At 34.7% G+C, this 27,507-nt stretch overlaps 1 protein-coding gene across 1 annotated transcript in view; it reads right to left on the bottom strand.

Moving 5' to 3' along the window:
- Window positions 1–27,507, bottom strand: part of LOC110445369 — a gene marked incomplete at its 5' end in the record, with an annotated part of 208,636 nt that overhangs the window by 55,215 nt on the left and 125,914 nt on the right. The window contains 15 exons of the mRNA XM_021489943.1: window positions 5,953–6,093; window positions 7,955–8,302; window positions 9,099–9,236; window positions 10,549–10,653; window positions 11,439–11,574; window positions 12,110–12,306; window positions 12,719–12,871; window positions 15,667–15,771; window positions 16,391–16,732; window positions 17,181–17,303; window positions 18,825–19,148; window positions 19,386–19,544; window positions 23,063–23,428; window positions 24,369–24,500; window positions 27,193–27,388. Of these exons, the coding sequence (XP_021345618.1) occupies window positions 5,953–6,093; window positions 7,955–8,302; window positions 9,099–9,236; window positions 10,549–10,653; window positions 11,439–11,574; window positions 12,110–12,306; window positions 12,719–12,871; window positions 15,667–15,771; window positions 16,391–16,732; window positions 17,181–17,303; window positions 18,825–19,148; window positions 19,386–19,544; window positions 23,063–23,428; window positions 24,369–24,500; window positions 27,193–27,388 (2,965 nt within the window). The remainder of the gene's footprint in view (window positions 1–5,952; window positions 6,094–7,954; window positions 8,303–9,098; window positions 9,237–10,548; window positions 10,654–11,438; window positions 11,575–12,109; window positions 12,307–12,718; window positions 12,872–15,666; window positions 15,772–16,390; window positions 16,733–17,180; window positions 17,304–18,824; window positions 19,149–19,385; window positions 19,545–23,062; window positions 23,429–24,368; window positions 24,501–27,192; window positions 27,389–27,507) is intronic.

The following is a 27,507-nucleotide window of genomic DNA, read 5'->3' as shown; positions in this document are numbered from 1 at the left end:
AACCTTTCGGGATATCTCTATAGGACACATTTATGGCATGGGTAAATCCTTTATTGCTAACCTCTCGGGATACCTCTATAGGACACATTTATGGTATGGCTAAACCCTTTATTGCTAACCTTTCAGGATATCTCTATAGGACACATTTATGGCATGGGTAAACGCTTTATTGCTAACCTTTCGGGATATCTCTATAGGACACATTTATGGTATGGGTAAACCCTTATTGCTATCCTTTCGGGATACCTCTATAGGACACATTTATGGTATCGCTAAACCCTTTATTGTTAACCTTTCGGGATACCTCTATAGGGCGCATGTATGGCATGGCTAAACCCTTTATTGCTAACCGTTCGCGATACCACTATAGGACACATTTATGGCATGTCTTAACCCTTTATTGTTAACCTTTCGGGATATCTCTATAAGGCACATGTATGGCATGGCTAAACCCGTTATTGTTAACCTTTCGGGATATCTCTATAGGACACATTTATGGTATGGCTAAACCCTTTATTGCTAACCTTTCAGGATATCTCTATAGGACACATTTATGGCATGGGTAAACGCTTTATTGCTAACCTTTCGGGATACCTCTATAGCACACATTTATGGTATGGCTAAACCCTTTATTGTTAACCTTTCGGGATGTCTCTATAGGACACATTTATGGCATGGGTAAATCCTTTATTGCTAACCTCTCGGGATACCTCTATAGGACACATTTATGGTATGGCTAAACCCTTTATTGTTAACCTTTCGGGATATCTCTATAGGACACATTTATGGCATGGGTAAACCCTTTATTGTTTACCTTTCGGGATACCTCTATAGGACACATGTATAGCGTAGCTAAGTCATGTATTGCTAACGTTTCGGGATACCTTTCAAAGACATATTTTATTGCATGGCTAGACCCTTTATTGTTCCCCCAGAAATACTTATTCGAAATACAATGAAAATTTGTTTATTCCACATCCTATTACAAGTCACGACCAATATCTGCAGTTCGTTTGTTTATGCGGCATCTGAAATGGACAAGTCGTGCGACTTGTCCACATCATACACACATAATCGAAAGGATCTTTTGACAAATAAGGATTATCTATCTGTTGATTAATTACGATAAGCAAACACGAATCAGCTGGTTGTTTACAATGATCTACAATATCTTTGATTAGGATGATCTACTTATTGTTAAATTTTGATTACCTAATGGATCTCTGAATCTTTTCTGATTATCTAACGGATCTGCCATTTATATACGATTTTACAGCATCCGTTAAATATTCAGGATAACTTAATGGATCTGCTATTATTGATGATCTTAAATAATTCGTTTATGATGATCCATGGGATATATATGTATTATTTATGATTATTTAGGGGTTATATTTGTAAACTTTCGGTTATCTACATCATGTGCTGATTATGAACAATTATCTACATGATGCGTTAACTATTAATATTGATCTTAAATTTTTATAAAGATTTACAATCATTTGATTATGATGATCAAATGGTTTTCATTATATATCTAAAGAATCTGTTTCGATTACATGTATCTATTTTATTTATTAATGTACCTTATTGCAGACTTTTATATATTTACTTATGATTACCTTCATGTAGGAACGTTCAATTACTTCATACAAAATACCGTCTGTAAGATACTTCACGAATCTTTAATTAGGCATAGTAATCTTAAAATCTGTGAATTGCTTATAGTAATCTGCTGGAATGATTAAAGAATCTTTAAACATGTACAGTAATCTGATATTTAATTGTGTACAGTGATCTACTAGAATGCTAAAAGAATATTCAATTATGTACAGTGATCTACTAGAATGCTAAAAGAATATTCAATTGTGTACAGTGATCTACTAGAATGCTTAAAGAATATTTAATTATGTACAGTGATCTACTAGAATGCTAAAAGAATATTCAATTATGTATAGTGATCTACTAGAATGCTTAAATAATACTTAATTGTGTACAGTGATCAACTAGAATGCTTAAATAATATGTAATTGTGTACAGTGATCGACTAGAATGCTAAAAGAATATTCAATTATGTATAGTGATCTACTAGAATGCTTAAATAATACTTAATTGTGTACAGTGATCTACTAGAATGCTAAAATAAGATTCAATTATGTACAGTGATCTACTAGAATGCTAAAAGAATATTCAATTGTGTACAGTGATCTACTAGAATGCTAAAAGAATCTTTAATTGTGTAGAGTGATCTACTAGAATGCTTAAAGAATATTTAATTATGAACAATGATCTACTAGAATGCTTAAATGATATGTAATTATGTACAGTGATCTGCTAGAATGCTTAAAGAATATTTAATTGTGTACAATGATCTACTAGAATGCTCAAAGATACTTTAATTGTGTAGAGTGATCTACTGAATGCTAAAAGAATATTTAATTGTGTACAGTGATCTACTAGAATGCTAAAAGAATATTTAATTATGTACAGTGATTTACTAGAATGCTAAAAGAATATTTAATTGTGTACAGTGATCTGCTAGAATGCTTAAAGAATATTAAATTATGTACAGTGATCTACTAGAATGCTTGAATGATATGTAATTATGTACAGTGATCTGCTAGAATGCTTAAAGAATATTTAATTGTGTACAATGATCTACTAGAATGCTTAAATAATATGTAATTATGTACAGTGATCTACTAGAATGCTTAAGAATATTTAATTATGTAGAGTGATCTACTAGAATGCTTAAATAATACTTAATTGTGTACAGTGATCTACTAGAATGCTAAAATAAGATTCAATTATGTACAGTGATCTACTAGAATGCTTAAAGAATATTTATGTATGTACAGTGAGCTACTAGAATGCCTAAAGAATATTTAATTGTGTACAGCGATCTACTAGAATGCCTAAAGAATATTTAATTGTGTACAGTGATCTACTAGAATGCTAAAAGAATATTCAATTGTGTACAGTGATCTACTAGAATGCTCAAAGAATCTTTAATTGTGTAGAGTGATCTACTAGAATGCTTAAAGAATATTTGATTATGGACAGTGATCTACTAGAATGATTATAGAATATTTAATTCTGTACAGTGATCTACTAGAATGCTTAAATAATATGTAATTATGTACAGGGATCTACTAGAATGCTTAAATAATACTTAATTGTGTACAATGATCTACTAGAATGCTCAAAGATACTTTAATTGTGTAGAGTGATCTACTGAATGCTAAAAGAATATTTAATTGTGTACAGTGATCTGCTAGAATGCTTAAATAATATTTAATTATGTACAGTGATCCGCTAGAATGCTTAAAGAATATTTGATTATGTACAGTGATCTACTAGAATGATTACAGAATATTTAATTATGTACAGTGATCTGCTAGAATGCTAAAAGAATATTAAATTATCTACAGTGATCTACTAGAATGCTTAAAGAATATTTAATTATGAACAATGATCTACTAGAATGCTTAAATGATATGTAATTATGTACAGTGATCTGCTAGAATGCTAAAAGAATATTAAATTATCTACAGTGATCTACTAGAATGCTTAAAGGATATTTAATTATGTACAGTGATCCGCTAGAATGCTTAAAGAATATTTGATTATGTACAGTGATCTACTAGAATGATTATAGAATATTTAATTCTGTACAGTGATCTACTAGAATGCTTAAGAATATTTAATTATGTACAGTGATCTGCTAGAATGCTTAAAGAATATTTAATTGTGTACAATGATCTACTAGAATGCTTAAATAATATGTAATTATGTACAGGGATCTACTAGAATGCTTAAATAATACTTAATTGTGTACAGTGATCAACTAGAATGCTTAAATAATATGTAATTGTGTACAGTGATCTATTAGAATGCTAAAAGAATATTCAATTATGTACAGTGATCTACTAGAATGCTTAAAGGATATTTAATTATGTACAGTGATCCGCTAGAATGCTTAAAGAATATTTGATTATGTACAGTGATCTACTAGAATGATTATAGAATATTTAATTCTGTACAGTGATCTACTAGAATGCTTAAAGGATATTTAATTATGTACAGTGATCCGCTAGAATGCTTAAAGAATATTTGATTATGTACAGTGATCTACTAGAATGATTATAGAATATTTAATTCTGTACAGTGATCTACTAGAATGCTTAAATAATACTTAATTGTGTACAGTGATCAACTAGAATGCTTAAATAATATGTAATTGTGTACAGTGATCTACTAGAATGCTAAAAGAATATTCAATAATGTACAGTGATCTACTAGAATGCTAAAATAAGATTCAATTATGTACAGTGATCTACTAGAATGCTAAAAGAATATTTAATTATGTACAGTGATCTGCTAGAATGCTAAAAGAATATTAAATTATGTACAGTGATCTACTAGAATGCTTGAATGATATGTAATTATGTACAGTGATCTGCTAGAATGCTAAAAGAATATTAAATTATCTACAGTGATCTACTAGAATGCTTAAAGGATATTTAATTATGTACAGTGATCCGCTAGAATGCTTAAAGAATATTTGATTATGTACAGTGATCTACTAGAATGATTACAGAATATTTAATTATGTACAGTGATCTGCTAGAATGCTAAAAGAATATTAAATTATCTACAGTGATCTACTAGAATGCTTAAAGAATATTTGATTATGGACAGTGATCTACTAGAATGATTATAGAATATTTAATTATGTACAGTGATCTGCTAGAATGCTAAAAGAATATTAAATTATGTACAGTGATCTACTAGAATGCTTAAAGGATATTTAATTATGTACAGTGATCCGCTAGAATGCTTAAAGAATATTTGATTATGTACAGTGATCTACTAGAATGATTATAGAATATTTAATTATGTACAGTGATCTGCTAGAATGCTAAAAGAATATTAAATTATGTACAGTGATCTACTAGAATGCTTAAAGAATATTTAATTATGTACAGTGATCTACTAGAATGCTTAAAGAATATTTGATTATGTACAGTGGTCTGCTAGAATGCTTAAATAATATTTAATTATGTACAGTGATCCGCTAGAATGCTTAAAGAATATTTGATTATGTACAGTGGTCTGCTAGAATGCTTAAATAATATTTAATTATGTACAGTGATCCGCTAGAATGCTTAAATAATATCTAATTATGTACAGTGATCTACTAAAATGCTTGAAGAATCTCTCATTGTGTACAGTGATCTACTAGAATGCCGAAAGAATATTGAATCAAATCATGTACAGTGATCTACTAGAATGCTTAAAGAATATTCAATTATGTACAGTGATATACGAGAATGCTTAAAGAAGATTTAATTATGTACAGTGATCTACTAGAATGCTTAAAGAATATTTGATTATGTACAGTGATCTGCTGGGATATTTGAAGAATCTTTAACTGTGTACAGTAATATGCCCAGAATGCTTAAACAACCTGTATATTAGCGACGGTTATCAGCTCGAATACTTTAAGAATATGTCAATTAATTATGGTAATCTGCTGAAATTCTTAAAGAATCTTGTGATTATGAACGGTTGTCAGCTTGAATGCATGAGGAATATGACAATTACTTATAGTAATCTGCTTGAATACTATAATCTGTTGAAATACTGAAGGCATCTGGTGATTATGAACGGTTGTCAGCTTAAATACTTGAAGAATATGACAATAATCTGCTGGAGTACTTTGAGAATGGTTATTAAGGACGGTAATCTACTGGAATACTTTGAGAATGGTTATTAAGGACGATAATCTACTTGAATACTTTGAAGAATATTACAATTATCAAAGGTTATCTGCTGGAATATTTCGATAATCAGATAATTACATACGGTTATTTGCTCAAATGCTTCAAGAATCTGATAACTTTGTACGGTAATCTGCTGGAAAGTTTCTAGAATCTATTGATTACGTACGACCTGTCGTTGGAATAAAGTCATCTATATAAGGTGTCCCATCAGATCCGTCTGGGCAATCCTCCACACCATCCCTCTCCATGTTGTATGGGATACAGAAATCACCAGATTCACATTGGAAGCTAGAATTTTCACACCTCACTGAAAATACAGGTAACCGGCATGGCAGAAGGTGATATGAATTGTTTGAATAATATTGATAAGATTGGTCTTGTGTGACTTAGCTTATAAACAACTGTATTGTAAATTATCTTGTAAATGTGTTTCTCTATACTTCGTATTATAAACAGAATAAACTGAACTGAATTGAATTGAAGGTCACTATATTACAGGAACATTTGCCAGGGTAAATCATTAAAACACATTTAAAAATACCAGTGTAGCTAATGACTAAACTACAGGTGAAAATACAAGAGAAGCTGATCGGTTTAACTACACGGGTAACTGATTACTAAAATACAGGGGGAAAAACTACAGAAGAAGGTCACCGAAACAACAAAATAACACGGTAAGTTCATTGAAAAAGTAGGTCACTTGTAGGTCACTTGTAGGTCACTTTAAGGTAAACAGCACGGGAAGCTGATCACAAAAGTTCTGCAAATACCAAACAAGTAAAAGGTCAGTGAAAATACAGGTGAATATGTGTAGGAGGTAATTGAAAATACTGGTAAAACTACAAGGGTTGTTGATTTAGTGAAAATCAGGTGGGGTATAGATAAAGGCAAGTTGTGATACAAAAGAATTCATTAAAACTCATGAAAATTCAAATATTTGTTAAGAATCAGGGTTCCCAATCAGTTCCTGAAACTGACGCCATTAAACCGTTCCTGTTTTATAGTTCATGAGGATAAAGATGACCCGCATCTCTGAAAATATGGACTGAATGTTTGTTAATGTTTTTTCTGGCTGACAACGAAATGAGGACAACATATAGCAGCTTTGTTTGAATGCAATTGATTTTCTATCACTATACCATGGTGATCTGAATAGAAAGTCATAATATACAACGTATATGTATTTGTGTTTAGAAATTTGTTTTAGTGATATTAAATATAACCTACAGAATTTGCTTGTTATATGAAAAACTATCTTCAAGACCACCCTGGGAAATGGGTACAAAATCAAAAGATTAATTTTAAGTTAATGCTGGAAAAATATAAATGAATTTCAATTTAAACACAAATGTACAAGCTTTGATAGCAGCATGTATAAAGAGATCATCATAATAAATTAACCGCATGCACAACTGTATGTGTATGAAGCTTGCATACAAGTTATGTACATATATTAAAAAAATATCAAATAGTTAATCATGCGATTTCAAAATTTCCCAATCAGTAAAAAAAATAAAAGGACATGATATTTTTTTTTTTTTTATTCCATTTCGTTAATGTAAGGTTGATATTTTTCATCAATAGGTCGGGGTTGGCCGCATTGAGTCTAGGTTGAGTGTGCAAGAGTTACCTTACCACATCCTTACTCAAGCGGCCAGGATGCAGTTTTGTCCCACTCCTTCAATAGTCACAGAAGCCTTACTATTTGGTATTAGACGTACAGGTAATTCAGACAAGTGTGATATGTCAGATTTTGTATACATATTTTTACGTCTTTTTTTGTAACAAACAGTCAATTTCAAATAGTGATCCGGTATACATGGTTGTTATTTGATATGTAAAGCTTGTGGTATATCTGGTAGAACCGCACATCGTAATTATGGTTTATAAACCTGATTTCATAGATATGAAAAGATTAAGATTTTCTATCGCAAGAACTCATCGGTTACTGCCTACATTTCATAAGTAAATTTCAATCTCTTTGCAAAGATGAATATATAAATATCTAAAAATTAAATTGGAATGGAACCAAATCAACTCTTCACTCATTTCTATCACAGACTCGTCACAAAACTGGGCTAACATCAATCAAATGATGGGTAAGGGTCTTTTGTTCTGCCAATCAATTCCAAACAAACACAACAAACACAATAATCAGAAGTACTCACCTATTTTATCACACGTTTCGTTCCTGTACATTACATCATCGATGGCTAGGCTTCCAGGATAAATGATCACCAGGTCACCAGTGAATTGAAATCGAATGCTTACATTCCTTTCATATCCTGTCGGCAATGGGAATTGGGCGAATATCCATTCATCTCGCCTGATCATTTCGCCATTGTCAATCATGACCAGTGATTCTGTATTATTCTCAGAAATGAAGACATGCAATTCAGCAGTAATGCCTTCCTCCATGTTGTAATAAAATGACACACAGCCGCCACTGACAAACTGGTTTGGGGAATCAAGGCTGTACGTGACCTTATCATTTTTCTCAATATATATGTAGTGTCCTGCGTAAAGAAAATGAGCATACTGAAAAGATATTTATTAGCACTTATGTATTACTACATAAAGTTGAAAAGCTGTATGGAGTCTTATCTTTCTAAAGCAAGTCATTTGAGCTATACCTCCCTGAGAATACAGGTAAAATTTCATGTGGAATTTAAAGTTTCTCTTCTCTTTGAGAATTCAGATGACAATGTGTAAGGGTCCAATTACTGAAAAAACTGACAAAAACCAATGGGGTACCATCTCACTGCAATTTCATGAAAAGTATTTGATCCTGAGAGTATTAGGTTTGAAGAAGGTTGATGAATTTGCAGCTGCTTTGACCTATTAAGCCTTACCTACGGACATAGGGGTTGGTTGTGGTTAGTGTCTTCATTTGTCATGCATCAAAACCGCCATACTGTGATGTAAACCTGACCGAGTTTGAATTTTTTTCTTCTGAAATTTGTCCATCAGACCACATTTCGTTATTTTTTATATAAATTAATATTTAACTTTACTCAACCCCAAACAGGGAATTAGTGAACCAAGTAGGTATGGGGCTTTTAAACCTTAAAGCATATGTGAGTTCTAAGGTTCAGTTACCAGGTATGATCTTAATTCATCACCTCAATTTGTGCCGGAGATGTACATGTAGGTAAGTCCTAACTTCATCACCTCCAGTTTTTACCTGAAATGTGGGCATGTCCTTACTTCATCATCTACATTTCTATTTGAGATGTAGGTATATCCTTCCTTCATCACATACATTTTCACCTGAGTGTTTAATTTGGCTCTGTGTTATCCTCATTCTATTACCTGAAAGATTCTGATGATGTTGGTAGGTATGGTCCGCATTCGGTAAATGGAATCTATGAGCCGCGCGCCACTGCCACGGAATATCATGTGTATATCCGCAAATAAATGGATGCTCAAAATTACAGCTGATGGAAGTTTCTGCAAGTCAAACAACGAGTAATTGTTTATATTGTTAAAAGACCATAAAGTTAATTGAGAATGCAATCATTTTGCTCAAGTTTAGACTTTTATCAGATGATTTTTCAATGTCATGTACCTTTTATTTAACAGTGTTCATTAGAAAGCTTAGTAAAGTGGGACAAATGCATCTGAAATGCAAAGATATTCTCAAATTCTCATATTCTCATATTTTAGAAGCCAAGTGTCGATACTGATATTTTTCAGGCGTTATAAATGTGTAGATGGTGTACATGTAAAAGATGCCTAGTGCTTGCCTGTTTTTCTTTAGAAGCAATATGTCAAATCTACCAAAATATCAAGGAAAATTTAGCAGTATTGCTATACTGATATTGAAAGCATCACAAAACGTTAACCTGGTGATGAGGATGAAAATGTTAACTTAAAGAAATTGAAAAATGAAAAATGGCTGCATCGCATCTATGAAAGATTGGTTTGGTTTTATTTTGTTTAACGTCCTATAAACAGCTAAGGTCATTTCAAGACGTGCCTCCATGTGTGCTAGTTTGTCAGCGTGCAGGTGTGTGTGTTCCTTAGACAGAGTATGTTGGTGTATTTGCCTGCTTGTGATAGAGCGGATCTGATGCCGACTTTATAGTGCTGTCTCACTGAAATACCATACCGAAGGCACCCAGCACACCACTCCCCCCGGTCACATTATATTAACAACGGGTGAACTAGTTGTTGCCATTACCCTAAATACTGAACGTTAAGCAGGGAATAACAACTACCATTTTAATGACTTTTGTTTGTTCGGATCTGGGGACAGAACCCATTGCCTTCCTGTCTTGGGCGAACGCTCAACATTAAAGTCAAAAGAGAGGTGTTGCCAAGCAAGGTGCTAGAAAATAAAAGGATGTAGGAAGTAGAAAGAAATATAAAGATCCCAAATATTGAAATGGGTGCAGCAGATTTATTTAGTAGAGGGCACAAAAGCAAATCCCCAATCCGCAGGGGGTCCCAACATTAGTCGCCTCTTACGATACATGCAGTAGGTAAGAGCAGGTGTATTCTATTATCGATCCCCGACCTGCAGGGGTGATCTATGAAAGATCCCCGAAGGACCATGTAAAATATAAGCACGCTAGCACACACATCCAATCAATGGAAAGCATTCACACAAATGACTCTCGATTTATATCATATCTTTTGTCTCGTAAGAAGGCCAATCAGGACTTTGATAAAGACAACAGTCATACAATTATCTCTGGATATTAGTAAGAAATTACCGCACACTATATAAGTGAGAAATTGACATGACATATTGGCTCACCACATAACTCATCAGAACCGTCACTGCAGTCAGTCTTCCCGTCACACATCCCTAACTTAGGGATACATTTATAGTCGACCTCACAGTAGTGACCAGCTCCACAATCTGAAAATCGCGTCAATTATATCGTAAGTAAGCACATGCTAAGACAACGTTTTTTATTTTACAATTTGATAGGTATTTTTCAAAAATATTTATCATTTCTCATAAAATTGTGACACACTTCCAGACAAACATAAACATTGATTTGTATAAAGGTTTGCTCCCTTAAACATGCATTTAGTATTACAGGATATTTCAATGAATCTTGTTAACATTTATGATGGTATTTCAATTAACTTTCTGTCAAACACGATTTATAGCATATTTGAATAAAGCTATGTTTAATGCCGTCAAAAATATTAAAGAAATACATTTTATTCATAACATCATTAGTATTACTTTCCTAACAGCATTGTGAGTTGGTACATGTGTGTGATTTAGAAGCAGTATCATATAATGGATTTGCAATATTTATTATGTTTACCAGGTATACATATATATGCTTATTTCTTAAATACATTCAAAATATGCTCATCGTTGTTTTTTTCTACTTATTTTCAATAAGTCTGTTAACATTTCTACAATAATAAGGGAAACTAAGGATTTGTTTGTATCACAATTGGGAAGATATTTCTTAATTTGTCTTCCTTATTGGAAAAAAAATCACGAGTTGCTGGGGAAAGCAAACTGTATTCGAATATAAAACATGGCAAAGTAATCCAAAGGCTGAGCATTAGTTAGAACATGACTTCTTAGCTGTGGAAAACTTTTTGAAAAATTATGGAACATACAATTTATAAACTGAAGACAAACTGAAAAATATGTGAAAAATATATAAACTAAATTACCAAGATCTTTGGGACACTTCCCTGAAGTTAGGTAGAAACTGTCCAATCCAACGTAGCTGTAGTCTTGACTCGAAGAATCAGTAGTTATCTCGAATTTCACCTCTTGTTTTCCTTCTATTCCAAACGATAACTGCACCTACACGTAAATTTCACGAGACAAATGAATGCACAGTTGCTGTTAATTGATGATTAAATGATATAAACATTATTTATATTAAAACAACAAAATCAAACAGGATAGATACTGTTTATTTCTCACTGCAGAAAGTCATAATGAGGAATGAAACCGGTGTACCCGCAGAAAACCAACGTGTTAGGGAACGGTGAATCGAACCCCGGCCGTCGCGGTTAATGTCGGGTGCGCTATCCACTGAGCCAGCCGACCACCCGAGGTTAATTTTTTTGCCAGCTATTAAATGGTTTTTCATTTTTGACACATGACTTTGAAAGAACATCAATGCTAGTTATATAAACAAAATGTATACGATAATGAAGCTCTGTACTTCATCAAGCTACTGAACATTAAAGCCAATATATTTTATTTGTATTGTATATTTATTTTTAACACATTTGAAAAACTCAATTTGTAGTTATTTAAAGGTGTATACATTAAAACCAGAATAACCGCAGCAGCTCACAAGCCAAATATCATGACTCTTGACAATTATTACCTGGCCTGATCTCCAATCTGATGGTGAGGCAAACGCGCTGTCATTGAACGATCCGCCATTGATTTCGGTCACAAGTAAACTTTCTATATTCCCAAGGTAGGAAAAGTGAAAGCAGGACTGTTCACCAACGCTCATTATTGGAGATTCCATGTCTATCTCAGATGGAATGAATTCACCGTACAAGCCCATGAAGTAGTCTGTAACACAAATTGATAGTAGGTCATGATATCGCTTTTATGGAGTTCTAAAATCAGGATAGTTCTACATGTTTATATTCAGGTTTCTTTTTTACTTCAGTTTACTCAACTGCACATTCTACACATAATAGATTTTTAATGGAATAATTAAGTGATAAAAGGAGTTAAACACTAAAGACAACATGAGTAAAACACCAGTGACGCCTTGAGTCTAATTCTTAGTGATAACACTGTTTTTAAAGCTATATAATTAGTCAAACACTAGTGATACCATAATGTTTATAGAAGGGGCACAGTCAACCCAACCTATTATTATCACGAGCCTTACTCTAGTGACACCAAGTGACTAATTGTTATACATCTTGAGTCACAAATCACAAATTTGAAATAACTTTCAACAACAACATCTTACCTTCATTGATCTCTCTAGTTATTTCGTCATTACCAAAGACGGTTTTTGTTCCAGCCCACATTGTACGTATTCGATTAAGGCCAAAGGCTGAGTCTAATGGTGTCTTGTATCCACACTGATACGGATGAGTGAAATCACACGCCAACGCCCTACCTACAAAACACAAAACATTTCACACTAGATTGTTACACAAGCTAAATAGTCCATATTGTCAAAAATATCAATGCTACAATGTGTCCCCCCTGTATACCTATCACAATATCAATGGAACAATGTTTCCCCCCTGTATACCTATCACAATATCAATGATACAATGTTTCCCCCCTGTATACATATCACAATATCAATGGTACGATGTGTCTCCCTGTATACCTATCACAATATCAATGGTACAATGTGTCTCCTGTATACCTATCACAATATCAATGATACAATGTTTCCCCCCTGTATACATATCACAATATCAATGGTACGATGTGTCTCCCCTGTATACCTATCACAATATCAATGGTACAATGGTTCCCCCCTGTAAACCTATCACACTATCAATGGTACAATGTGTCCCCTGTATACCTATCACAATATCAATGGTACAATGTGTCTCCCTGTATACTTATCACAATATCAATGGTACAATGCGTCTCCTCTGTATACCTATCACAATATCAATGATACAGTGTGTCTCCTCTGTATACCTATCACAATATCAATGCTACAATGTTTCCCCCCTGTATACATATCACAATATCAATGCTACAATGTTTCCCCCTGTATACCTATCACAATATCAATGGTACAATGTGTCTCCCTGTATACCTATCACAATATCAATGATACAATGTGTCTCCTCTGTATACCTATCACAATATCAATGGTACAATGTTTCTCCTTGTATACCTATCACAATATCAATGGTACAATGTGTCTCTCCTGTATACCTGTCACAATATCAATGATACAATGTGTCTCCCTGTATACCTATCACAATATCAATGATACAATGTGTCTCTTCTGTATACCTATCACAATATCAATGATACAATGTGTCTCCCCTGCATACCTATCACAATATCAATGATACAATGTGTCTCCCCTGCATACCTATCACAATATCAATGATACAATGTGTCTCCCCTGTATACCTATCACACTATCAATGGTACAATGTGTCTCCCTGTATACCTATCACAATATCAATGGAACAATGTTTCCCCCCTGTATACCTATCACACTATCAATGGTACAATGTGTCTCCCTGTATACCTATCACAATATCAATGATACAATGTGTCTCCCCTGCATACCTATCACAATATCAATGATACAATGTGTCTCCCCTGTATACTTATCACAATATCAATGGTACAATATGTCCCCCCTGTATACCTATCACAATATCAATGATAAAATGTGTCTCCCCTGTATACCTATCACAATATCAATGGTACAATATGTCCCCCCTGTATACCTATCACAATATCAATGATACAATGTGTCTCCCCTGTATACCTATCACAATATCAATGGTACAATGTGTCTCCTGTATACCTATCACAATATCAATGATACAATGTGTCTCTTCTGTATACCTATCACAATATCAATGATACAATGTGTCTCCCCTGTATACCTATCACAATATCAATAGTACAATGTGTCTCCCATGTATACCTATCACAATATCAATGGTACGGTGTGTCTCCCCTGTATACCTATCACAATATCGATGATACGATGTGTCTCCCCTGTATATCTAGCACAATATCAATGATACAATGTGTCTCTTCTGTATACGTATCACAATATCAATGATACAATGTGTCTTCTCTGTATACCTATCACAATATCAATGCTACGATGTGTCTCCCCTGTATACCTATCACAATATCGATGATACGATGTGTCTCCCCTGTATATCTATCACACTATCAATGATACAATGTGTCTCCCCTGTATACCTCTCACAATATCAATGGTACAATGTGTCTCCTCTGTATACCTATCATAATATCAATGATACAATGTGTCTCTTCTGTATACGTATCACAATATCAATGATACAATGTGTATCCCCTGTATACCTATCACAATATCAATAGTACAATGTGTCTCCCATGTATACCTATCACAATATCAATGGTACGATGTGGCTCCCCTGTATACCTATCACAATATCAATAGTACAATGTGTCTCCCATGTATACCTATCACAATATCAATGGTACAATGTGTCTCCTGTATACCTATCAAAATATCAATGATACAATGTGTCTCCCCTGCATACCTATCACAATATCAATGGTACAATGTTTCTCCTTGTATACCTATCACAATATCAATGGTACAATGTTTCTCCTTGTATACCTATCACAATATCAATGGTACGATGTGTCTCCCCTGTATACCTATCACAATATCAATGATACGATGTGTCTCCCCTGTATATCTATCACAATATCAATGATACAATGTGTCTCCCCTGCATAACTATCACAATATCAATGCTACGATGTGTCTCCCCTGTATACCTATCACAATATCAATGATACAATGTGTCTCCCCTGTATACCTATCACAATATCAATGATACAATGTGTCTCCTCTGTATACCTATCACACTATCAATGGTACGATGTGTCTCCCCTCTATACCTATCACAATATCAATTGTACAATGTGTCTCCCTGTATACCTATCACAATATCAATGCTACGATGTGTCTCCCCTCTATACCTATCACAATAACAATGTGTCTCCCCTGTATACCTATCACAATATCAATGATACAATGTGTTTCCCTGTATACCTGTCACACTATCAATGGTACAATGTGTTCCCCCTGTAAACCTTCATCTAGTGTGTCTGTCCTGTACATCTGCTCTCTCCTCTACATCTATCCAATATATTTACCACAGTCAGTCCCCCCTACCAATTATTTTGTAAACATACCACATCCTGCTTCATCTTCGTCCCCACCACAATCTAAGTACTGGTCACATAGCCATTCTTCTGGTACACACCATTCCGTACAGTTGAATTGATCAGCTTTACAATCTGCAATTACAAAACAAAGTTTTAAAATGGCAATTTGTGGGTGAAAATAGAATATAAAAAATCCAAATGAATACCGAATTGTCATCAAAACACTGATTTGAACTCAAAACCGATACAACTAACAAGGGAAAAAACAAGGTTTGTCATAATTTTGGACAAATTCCATATTCTTACTGGTAAAGTCTCTGCATGATAATCTCTATCGAATGTGATAAATGAGTAAGTGTGTTAGAAACGCTGCTGGTCACAACTATTTGGCTCAATCATTCAGAGGTCAAATGTCAAGGTTGTACAAATGTTAATGCATTCATTCTAGCAAACTGTTTTTACTTCTAGTTGGTCTCAGGTCAAATTTAAGTATTTGAACAAAGTTGATATTCCTTTGCCTTAGGGTAAACATACATGCGGCTTTTTTTTAACTTGAGACTGCTATGCTAAGTTTTCACGAAGATTTTAATACTCAGCAAAGTTAACAGCATATTAGATGGATGAAAATTGATCCATGGACGTCAATGCGATTTGCTGTATTTTGACAATGATAACTGTTTTCTGATACCGATTGCAGTACCATGCACTTGATGCTTTAGATCACAAATTTAATTGTCCTTACTGTGCTTACCTAGTGCAGGACAAGCGCCTTGTGTAATTTTAACCTTATCTATGGCTGCTGAGCTGTGGCTTCTAGCAAACAGAATACGAAGTAAATCATTCTGTTCAAAATTGAATTCAGTCTGGGCATGATTCCAACCAATGTCATGCTTTACATTAATTGAAAGCAGCTGATCCCTGCTACCATTCCTATGTGTGACGTGAACAGAAAGGATAGCCGAAAACCACATCGCTGTATCTGCTTTTACATGGTAGTCAAAGGACAGACAATGCGCTCCTTCTTTTGGAGACAGTATCGGAGGTGACAGTAGTTGAGAGTTAGTATAATCGCCTACTGACGCCATCACGTAACCTGTAAACAGAACAATGTATACCATACTTTATTCTCTCCTTTTATCATTATTTCACTCCGTTTTTATCATTCATTCACTCCATTTTAAGAAGGCCTAAACATAGTATTTCCAGAACTATCATCTTATTCATATACCAGCGTTTCCTAGTTCCTTGAAAAGTATAGAAGAACTGCTTTATCCAGCCCATATTTTATGTCAACTGGCAAATATTAAGGATGTTTGTTGGTTTCCTGTTTCTTATATATTTTACAAGTTGAGTAAAAACGCGTTATACTGCAACCATTTGTCCAGAGTAATGGTGGCGTTATTAAATATATTTGCGATAAATTGAGGGGAAGATATATATTTTTTTTTGTTTTCTAGGTTTAACTGTTTGTCAGAATAGACAGATATTTTTGGGCCAGATGAACTAAAACTGTCATTGAATTACAGTATATAACCACTTACCTGCATCAATGTCATCATTATCTCGGTTTGTTTGACGCCATATATCACTGGGTAGACCATCAGAAGTACTGATAAACCAACAAAGATCGTCCAAGGTATCAAAGTCACAGGTCCCGTTGGGAGCTATAAAAAAAGGAAACAGCATCTCTTATAGTTCTGAGGAATTGAAATTTAAATGTTTACATATCTAATCCCTCTTCTGGAAATTCAGCCAATCTAACTCATTATTTTGAACAAACTGCACAACGATTACCCAATCATGCACAGGCTTATATAATGGTAAAAAGTGGTTACCCTTTCCTGTTGAGAACATATAGACCAAAATAATATTGTCGTGAGGCTGTATGCCTCTCCAAAGCTAGTTAAAGAGAAATGAATATCTGCATGCCCTATATATATCAATGAACTTTAGATAATATGCTCATTCGTAGTATTCAATTTAGTTGCTAAATATATTGATATGTATTAAGGCTGGTGAACCATTATCAGCCTTCTCCTTTAGCATCATATTGATAGCTATTGAACACGTTACATATAATCAGGGGCTGTCATTGATGATGGCTAAAGTGTCTTTCAGGGGGTTTGTTAATCATAAAAATACTACAAACTCTATACATTTCACAAAATACAAAACATGGATTGAGCAGAAACTGTTTCTGACAAATATCGAAATTGCTATACATGTATCCAACCCCCGGGGAAAATGCTCAAATTTAAATGAATCAAAAGTCCAACGGAAACACTCTCTGGACATGTACGATTCTGGGTAGTGTACTTATTGAGATAACGTTACATCAGGCATATTCCTTATAGGTACTTAACAGTAAGAAAATTAGTATTCCATTAAAACCCATAAACCCTTAAAAGAGGCCATGCAATCTTGCTCGAAATTTGTTATGGCCATTACTGAATATCCATAAATTTCACATATTGAACTTGAATATCCCATTAAAAAGGCATTAACAATGACTTTATGAGTATTAAATTTTCCAGAATAATGGACATTAGATAGTTTTACTCTAAGCCCACGAATAGGTATAATATGCAATTTTGATTGTTTAACAGTTATCACATATTCTTGCCATTGCCATTATTTCCATTTGTTGGGGAGAGTAATGGTCATGTATACTGTACCCGTTATAGAACTGCTCAATATACAGACAGGTAAGAAATTGGATAGATGTTAATTTTCAACTTTCAAGATGCTCCATAAATTTGAGAAAAGTTCATGTGAAGTTGAGGAAAATAACGAATTTGCGTATTTATATTCTTTTCAGGTCATAAAACATTAACATTATCATGGCCCGCAAAAACTGAACAAGATCCAAAGATCAATACATTTAATAAAATACAAGGCTAAATAGCAAACCTTTGATCGTCTTAAGGGATACATTTCAAGGCCATCATTTGTTTAATTTTATTTTCAAAAGACAATGTTATAAATTCTTATATGACCATAAATATACCTATTTGACTTAATTGGTTCACCAATAACCTTAATATTACACATGTATATGGCATTTTTAATGGTGGATATGAATGGTTTCCAAAGTATCTCAATTGTGAAGTTTCTTTCCTGTAAGTATTTATGTGTAATAGGACAAATACACTTAATGTAGCTGAAATCATCACATAATAATTTACCTTTGCATTCTTTATCCGTGATGGCAACCTCATCCAGAGCTATAACATCGCCATATTGGCTTGCCGTGGCTTGGAAGCAGATTTGTAGATTGGAGTCGACCGGAACAGATTGACAGGCATGCAACCAGTTTCCGTCCTGATGTCCTGAGCGTGTCCAGTTCATGTTGCCATTGATAACATATGAGAGACTGCCCACACCTCCCTTCATATGATACATGAAACGAAGTGTCGGCGTTTCCATGGAAGCCGTTGATACGGGTGGAAAGCACAGCGTAGTAACATTACCGAAGGTAGAATTTGATCCTTGGACATACATGTAGTTCCCTGCAGTAAGGACCAAGGTTATATTTATTAATTTGTGTTAACACAAATGAAGTAGCAAAGGTTTAACCTGTGTATAAGATCGATAAATGTACAGGGGATACCGGGAATGTTTTCATTATCAGAAACATTTCCAAGAAATTAAAAAGGAGAACAGGACCCTTAGATTACGGAGATTTAATTTTAATTCTGAAGTTCTGCTGTTAAGTCAGAAAAGCTGTAAGAGTAATCTGCCCTTACCATCTTGTCGACCTTCACCATCACTATGGGGTCTCGTATCGATTGAGAGCGTGCTGCCTTGGCCAATCATCCATCTAAACATTGATCCATTTATGCTGTCTATGCGATATCCACATACATATGGTTCGTTGAAGTTGCAAGGGAGGTCAACCAGAATTTCTGTAATTCAATTGTAATTAATTTGTTTTAGTCTTAATATTCATTACAGCAATGTAAGAAAAAGTAGCAAAAAACATAAAATAATATATGTCAAACTATCTTTGATGTTACCTTTATAAATAAATAGGGAAGGAAAAACAAAAACAAATTCCAACATAAGATCGCAAGATGCTTTAATGCAAAACCTTAACGCATTTATTATAATTAATTTATAACTGAATAAAGTGTTTCCAAATGTAGACTTATTAATGATCTTGTATTTTTTTCTCATTAATGGTTGCATTGATGTCAGTTTGGCACATATTATCTTGATATACATTATAGCAACGTAAGAACAAAGATGCAGGATTTCTTTGTGTATTTTCATCCCTTATTAAATGAACATTAATCATAAAAATAAAACATTTATAATTGTTCAGTTCACAACTTAAGCAATTATATTTTTAAAATCTCAAAATCAAAATGACCGACTGTAATTGATTTCGTAACTGCAAATTAATAGTATAACTTGAACATTGTTAAGGCACAGAACATAAAGATAGATATGCTTTTTAGGCAATTATGTTCTCGCAACGAATGCATCACTAGCAAATGATTCTCCGAGTCTAGGAAAACTATTGCTTATAAATGATTCCTTGTGAGTTTTACCTTTCACGTTGTATTGACAGAATTGGGTCTCAAAGCCAGGCAAGCGATGTGGTATAATTAGGTGGGGATCTGAACTATTTGGAAGTTTTACCTTTATTTTCGCCCCACCCCTTAGCTCCCCTGAAGAAAAGCCTATTTGTACATTTTCAAAAGTAAAACCAGCTGAGGATGGTTCCGACTAAATCAGCCACTCCGATTAACAAGAGGCCCAGAGGGCCTGTATCGCTCACCTGGATATCAAAGTAATCATGGCAAAGCATTCTCCAAATAAGAGGAATGGGCCAGACCCCAAGGACAATCCTTGTATCCTATCTGTATTAGATTTTTCATGCCCAGCAACTTTATGTATGGTTATGGGTAGGGGATTTCAACTGTTTCGAAGGTGTGACTCAGAAATAGTTCCCTAGGTTGTGGCCAGACCACAGGATCAATTATAATATCATGACTGCATTCGTCACTTTATGCCCAGCATATATATACAGTTTTAGGGTGGGGATCTCGACCGTTTCAAAGTTATGACCCAGAGGTTAAGTCTGCGAGGGTGGGACAGACCCTCGGTGGGACAGAATTGACCAAGTTCTAATATCATGACTGCATTCGTTTCTGTTTGGGGTGGGGATCTTAACTTTTTCAAAGTGATGACCCAGGGGTTAAGTCTCCAAGGGTGGAGCAGATTCTGGAACCAATTCTTATATCATGACTGCATTCGTCTATTTATGCCCAGCATTGATATATACAGTTTTGGGGTGGGGATCTCGACCGTTTCAAAGTTATGACCCCGGGATTATGTCTTCAAGGGTGGGGCCAGACCCCTGTGTAATCTTGGAAAGATATGTACATTATTTTCTTCATTCTCAGCAACTGTATACATGGTTATAGGGTGGGGATCTCAACCATTTACAAGCAAACATCTATGTTTGGCCCCACTCTTTAGCCAAGGGTGTCAGCCCCACTACTTGTACAATTTGAAGCCGTGTGGCTCCCCTGAATGCTTCCAACCAAATATGCTTGATATCCAGTGTATAGGTCTACAGAAGAAGTCAATTATAGCAATAAAGCCATATTACCCTTTTTGGGCCGCCCCTCAACCCCCTGGGGGGTCAGCCCAACCATTTGTACAATTTTGAATCCCTGCCTCTCATGAATGCTTCCAACCAAATATGCTTGATATCCAGTGTATAGGTCTACAGAAGAAGTCAATTATAGAAATAAAGCCATATTACCCTTTTTGGCTTCGCTCCTCAGCCCACTGGGGAGTCTGACTCACCATTTGTACAATTTTAAATCCCATTACCTAAGGATGCTTCCAGTCAAATATGATTAATGTCCATCTTTTAGTTGTAGAGGAGAAATCGCTTAAAGCAATATATCCAAATTGATCCCTTTTGGCCCCCCTCAGCCCCTCGGAGTTCAGCCTCACCATTTGTACAATTTTGAATCTCCGCTATCTAGGGATGCTTCCAGTCAAATATGGTCGATGGTCATCTTTTAGGTGTAGAGAAGAAGTCGCTTAAAGCAATATAGCCACAAAACCTTTTTTTGGCCCCTTTTGGCCCCGCCCCTTAGCCCTTTGGGGGTTAACCCTACCATTTGTACACTTTTAATCCCCACCATTTAGGGATGCTTTAGTTAAATTCCAATTAGTGGTTAAGAAGAAGTCGTTTGAAGAAATTGTTGACGAACGGACGACGAACGGACGACGGACGCCACGGTATGGCTAATACAATCAAAATCCTCATCAATTAATGATGCTTACATTCAATTTTGTTTAATGTTTGTTTTGATGTCCGTTTTAAGTTATTATTTACAGGCGGAGGATGAATGACGGACCCGCTATAACAAAAGACCAATTAAGTCCTTCGCACCAGCTTATGATAATCGGAATCTGATATGTCTCACACAACTAAATAAGCCAAACTGTAAGTGTTTCATACGATTGTAATACTTACCTTAACTTTGTTCCGGTTTAATACAGTGCTTTAATTGCAGAGTAATTTAAAAAAAATATTTGGTGACATATTTTCCATTGCATGAAATCTACAGATATTGAACTTAAGAAAATGTATAGTTTTAGCAGTTTTTAATTTAAGATGGCGGATTGATATAGGGTCGAATGTCAGGGTGTTTCAGTCCCACTTCACCAATTTGGCATGTGTTAAATTTGTCAAAAACAGACACCCATAGCACTCTTATATGCCACTAAACTCACCAAAAACTGTCTTTTGAAGCCGTTATCAGGTATGTACCTGTGCATCTAGACAGTTACCAGTAGTGTTGAACTTCAAATATTTACCCTATTAGCTTAAAAACTGAGTTATTACATATAGTAAACTATTTAGTTGTGTGAGTCATTATAGGGGTCCGGTACCACAAGTCAATTTATGGCAGGCTACATATGAAAACGTGGCCTCTTACAAGGGCCTTTTTATGAAATAGTCAATTATCCACTGCTCCCCTGTTTAGTGTTCAACGCTGTACATTTTCCTGAGTTCATTTTCCCGTAACAGACAATGGACGCCACACAATCACCACAACCACATACAATCAAACATCTGCAATTGTTCTGGCTTTCTAAGCTGACAACATACTTTGTTGAAATTCAGACACCTACCTGACACCTTAAGATGTGTGATACTTGACATCACTTACCATGAAACATGCTATATTCGATACAACTGACCTAGATACATTGCCATTCCCAATATAACTCATCCTTACTCATGGCAAACGCAATATAACTCATTTGGAGTCATGGCAATATCCGATGTTACCCAACTTGACACATGGTCATGCCCAATATAACCCTGACTGATACATTGTCTATCTTCTATAAACCATCTTGACATATTATCGTACTCAATGTAACTCACCTGAACATTTACTGTACCGGAATTCAATGTCATCCAGAGCGTAAATCCCATCACACTTAGACCCATGTATTGCATTGGCGGTCAAGGTCATTTGCTTGTTTGTCGGTGTCAGTGGTATATTGGCACACACTTCATACCACCTATAGCCATGGTCTCCATGGGCTACAAAGAGTGGTACAGAATCATTTTTAGATTCCTCTGCCCCTACAGAGATATCTAGAGAGGTCATATCTCCATACATACGGAAGAAAAATGAAACAGAGATGTCTTCTGAAGGTTTTAGTTCGAAAGTTGGTGATTCAAGGGTTGCAATGTCTCCATCTGAAGATTGTTTACCGTCACACTGCCGGGCACACATCATGGAGCCTTCAATTAGAACAGACATATTTGTAAATCATATATTACAAAGGAATATTTCAATCTAGGATATGTACATTTATTTATGTCTTGGACTGTCAGTGAATGTTTAAATATAGTTCAGATTGTATGTCCACTGTATTAAAACAAATCCGATACAAAATTAATTATATATTTCATAAATCACTATATATGAATGACGCCCTGTCCCGCATTCCACATTAATATGGCTGTCACGGGCAGTACAACATTGTATCCTTTTTTCAAGGGTATATCTTCTTTTCAACTCTTGCTCGTTTTGATGACTTTTTTTCCCTGTTGTTGTTGTTTTTTTCTTCTTCCTTTTTATGTTTTTATTAACTAATTGTGATAAAATGCACAAAGATTATACTTTTATACATGTCTACGAAATTCCGTAAGATGATAGAATGTTTAGCAGTTCAATAGTTATGGCCCAGCGAAACCATTTCTTGCTGTGTAAATGTACTTTGGTCACTGTTCATGATGAAATATTGAACACATTATCTAATTACATTAATGATGCCTGTATATATAACTACTGATGAATTAAGTTTAAAAATGTACGATCAGTAAAACGTTTGAAAATGAAGCACTTAATTGACTTTGCTCGTGAAAACCGAGTGAATGTAATATCTCTATTGATTAATCAAGGTCCAGAGAAGTTATAAATACAACTACTGCAACTATCCTTCAAAACATATAACAATCTGGGTGAGAAATGGGTTACATGCCTTGTGGAAGTTTTGGTGAAGCAGTTTTTCTTGAGTATCACCACTCTTTACCAAAATATTTCAACTAATCTCACTTTTGTTTGCACAGGAAAGATACGACTTATATGTATAAATTCAGTGATTGCCGACCATATACTCATGTCAAGCAAGTCTTTACTTATATCAATACTTCCAACAGATATATTTACCGTACTTACCTGGACCAAATGGTGTGTGATCCATACCACCACAGTATTCAGTTTTGAAAAATGCAAACGATGAATTCTCCGAGGTTCCGGTAATGTAGCCGCAAGTGCTGGAAAGTTGTTCAAAGTTACAGTTGGCTATATCTGAAAATTCAACACATTATCTTATTATAATTTCGCAGGCAATATACAATCAAATAATTGAAGAGTGTCCTTGTCAATCAATCCGTCCAATGTAAGATGTGCATGGAGTTGATATCACTGATGATATGACCTATCACGACTACGGTTTGGGCTTATCTGTACATAAAGATTTGGATAAGTACTAACCTGTACGTCATGACCAATGCCATTCCATTTGTTGGGACTTATCTGTACGTAAAGATTTGGATAAGTACTAACCTGTCCGTCATGACCAATGCCATTCCATTTGTTGGGACTTATCTGTACATTAAGATTTGAATAAATATTAACCTGTACGTCATGACCAATGCCATTCCATTTGTTGGGATTTATCTGTACATTAAGATTTGGATAAGTACTAACCTGTACGTCATGACCAATGCCATTTCAAAACCTCTGTTGTGACTTATCTGTACAATTTTATCTATAAACGTACTTACATGTACAGCATGACATCTACAATGACCTACCTGTACCTAATGGCCAACTGTATATGCTATATACTTGGACATTTTTGCCCTTTTCGTTCTGACGATCGCAAATTTATGATGACATCGCATACTGGTACCCAACTTGCTATGGATTTTACCAGTGAAGAGGTTTTACAGTAAGTTCTTGCCGGTATAACATAATTTTGAAATTTTTAATTTGATGAAGTACTTTTTTTTATGACATGAGAAAGTAATCTTCCTTTTTTCAGGTCTATACTACCACCTTTGCACCGAACTATATATTTGAATTGATTTTCATCATTAAACTATATTTAAGCATTGTAGCGCGCATTATGATTTGTTTGCTTGCAAAGCTGTGTCATTCAAATAGATTATAAATACCATACAAAAACAGTTCAATACTTATATTTACGTTTTCTCTGCCTCTTATGTTCTTTTTTAACTTATAATTTATATTCAAAATTAAAAATGCCCGCCTTATCGACAGTCCACACAATTTCGTTCAATAGTTTGAACAGCGTATTGTCGCGTGCTAATTGGCAAACAAAGTAGTACTTTGTAATTTAAACAAACACTTCAATTTTATTCCACAATTCAGTATCAATACAATTAGGTTTGATATGTTTATAGGGTGATTTAAGTTTATCAATAGAACTCTGATCTGAAAGTTAGATTTGAAATTGTTTCGATTTTCCCCCGGAACAAATTTCGCGCATGGACAAATACAGTGACACCGGAAATCCGACCTTGCCTTCCACGAGGGAGTTATTTTTGGAAGATAATTCGAACTTTTCTCTTTGCTAATTTTGTGAAGAATTCAAGCTTGAATGTATTTGTTGATTGTATGGGAACCTGACAACAGTCGGTAGATTCTATAACATCCTCGATAGAAACTGAGGAGATGTGGATGCGAGACGCGTGAAACTGATAGCGTTTGAAGTGAGTGATCCTGCGACGGAGCATAGGTTCGTTACAAATGTCTGAAATGTTAATGTGTGCTGTGACTCATATCAGTAGGTCTGTAACATATGTGTCAGCAGGTCTATAGAATATGTGTATTTCAAACATTTGTAACGAACCCCTGTTGATCAATGTAGTGTAACAGACGATATCTCTGATAAATTGCATGAGCGTTAAAAAATGTTTCCACAGCCGACATTGGTGATTTCAACCGATGTGCATTTTGTACGATATTGCAGACATTGGTTTTGTTTTCGTTGTAATAATTTTTTTTTTATTTTATTTTTTATTTTGCACATAAATTTACAATGGTATTGTCAAATCTCAGAATGCCTAGCGATATTTCAGCAGCCGTCATGTTTATTTATATTGGATATTGTAGTTCCGGTCAGTGTTGTATTAATACGCTAAGAATTGTGTCTCGTGCTGCATGGTAATTAAAGTCCCATCAACGACACAGCTTTCAAAGCGGCTATATAGTGACAATGCCATGCAAATGTAAATATAGTACGTATGAAAATTGTTAGGAGGGAAATGCTGCATTTGACAGACAGCTTTATTGTGATGTTACAAATGAAGTGACTTTATCTTATCAACACAATGTTGAAGTGCTGGATCTACAAATAGTAACACCGATTGAACATCACTAATCTTACCTGTGAGGACTAAGGAAAACGTTGCGTTATCCTATGATCTTCATATAGTTTAGCAAAGCTGCTGATCAAATCTTATAATTTTCGTAAATATTTATTTCAGTCAGATATAAAATTTTACCAATAACTATGCTTACGAGGACAGCGTTCTAAACTGATAATGATGGCGTCGACTGTCAATATTTATTTCGGTCAGAGAAATAAATTTTAACCACTAAATATGCTTACGAGGACAACGTTCTTAACTGATACTGATGCATCGACTGTCAATATTTATTTCAGTCATATATCAAATGTTAACCAAAAAAATATGCTTACGAGGACAGCGTTCTGAACTGATACTGATAGCGTCGACTGTCAATATTTATTTCGGTCATATATCAAATGTTTACCAAAAAATATGCTTACGAGGACAACGTTCTGAACTGATACTGATGGCGTCGACTGTCAATATTTATTTCGGTCATATATCAAATGTTAACCAAAAAATATGCTTACGAGGACAACGTTCTGAACTGATACTGACGGCGTCGACTGTCAATATTTATTTCGGTCAGATATCAAATGTTAACTAATAAATATGCTTACGAGGACAGCGTTCTGAACTGATACTGATGGCGTCGACACCAACATCCATAGACACGCTGCTGCCATGGTAGGCAATGATCGTCAAATTAGCATTGATGTCTGTATTGATGGTTGGTTTAAATGGAAAACAAATATCTTCCCAATATCCACCTGTCAGATGATCTTGCCAGAACAGTAGTTCTTTTGAAGCATAAACCTGGAAATAGTTTCAAGAAAATAATCAAAAAATATATAAGTGACACGTCATCACGTTTGATACAGCGAACTCGTAGAGAAATTTTTCTGTTAATATTTCATTCAGGAGGCTGGCTCAGC

This window comes from Mizuhopecten yessoensis, unplaced genomic scaffold (genome assembly GCF_002113885.1).
Source record: "Mizuhopecten yessoensis strain PY_sf001 unplaced genomic scaffold, ASM211388v2 scaffold2249, whole genome shotgun sequence".
Classification (NCBI taxonomy): domain Eukaryota; kingdom Metazoa; phylum Mollusca; class Bivalvia; order Pectinida; family Pectinidae; genus Mizuhopecten; species Mizuhopecten yessoensis.
Note: the sequence above shows the minus strand (reverse complement) of the source record. Positions and strands in the feature narration are given on the sequence as shown.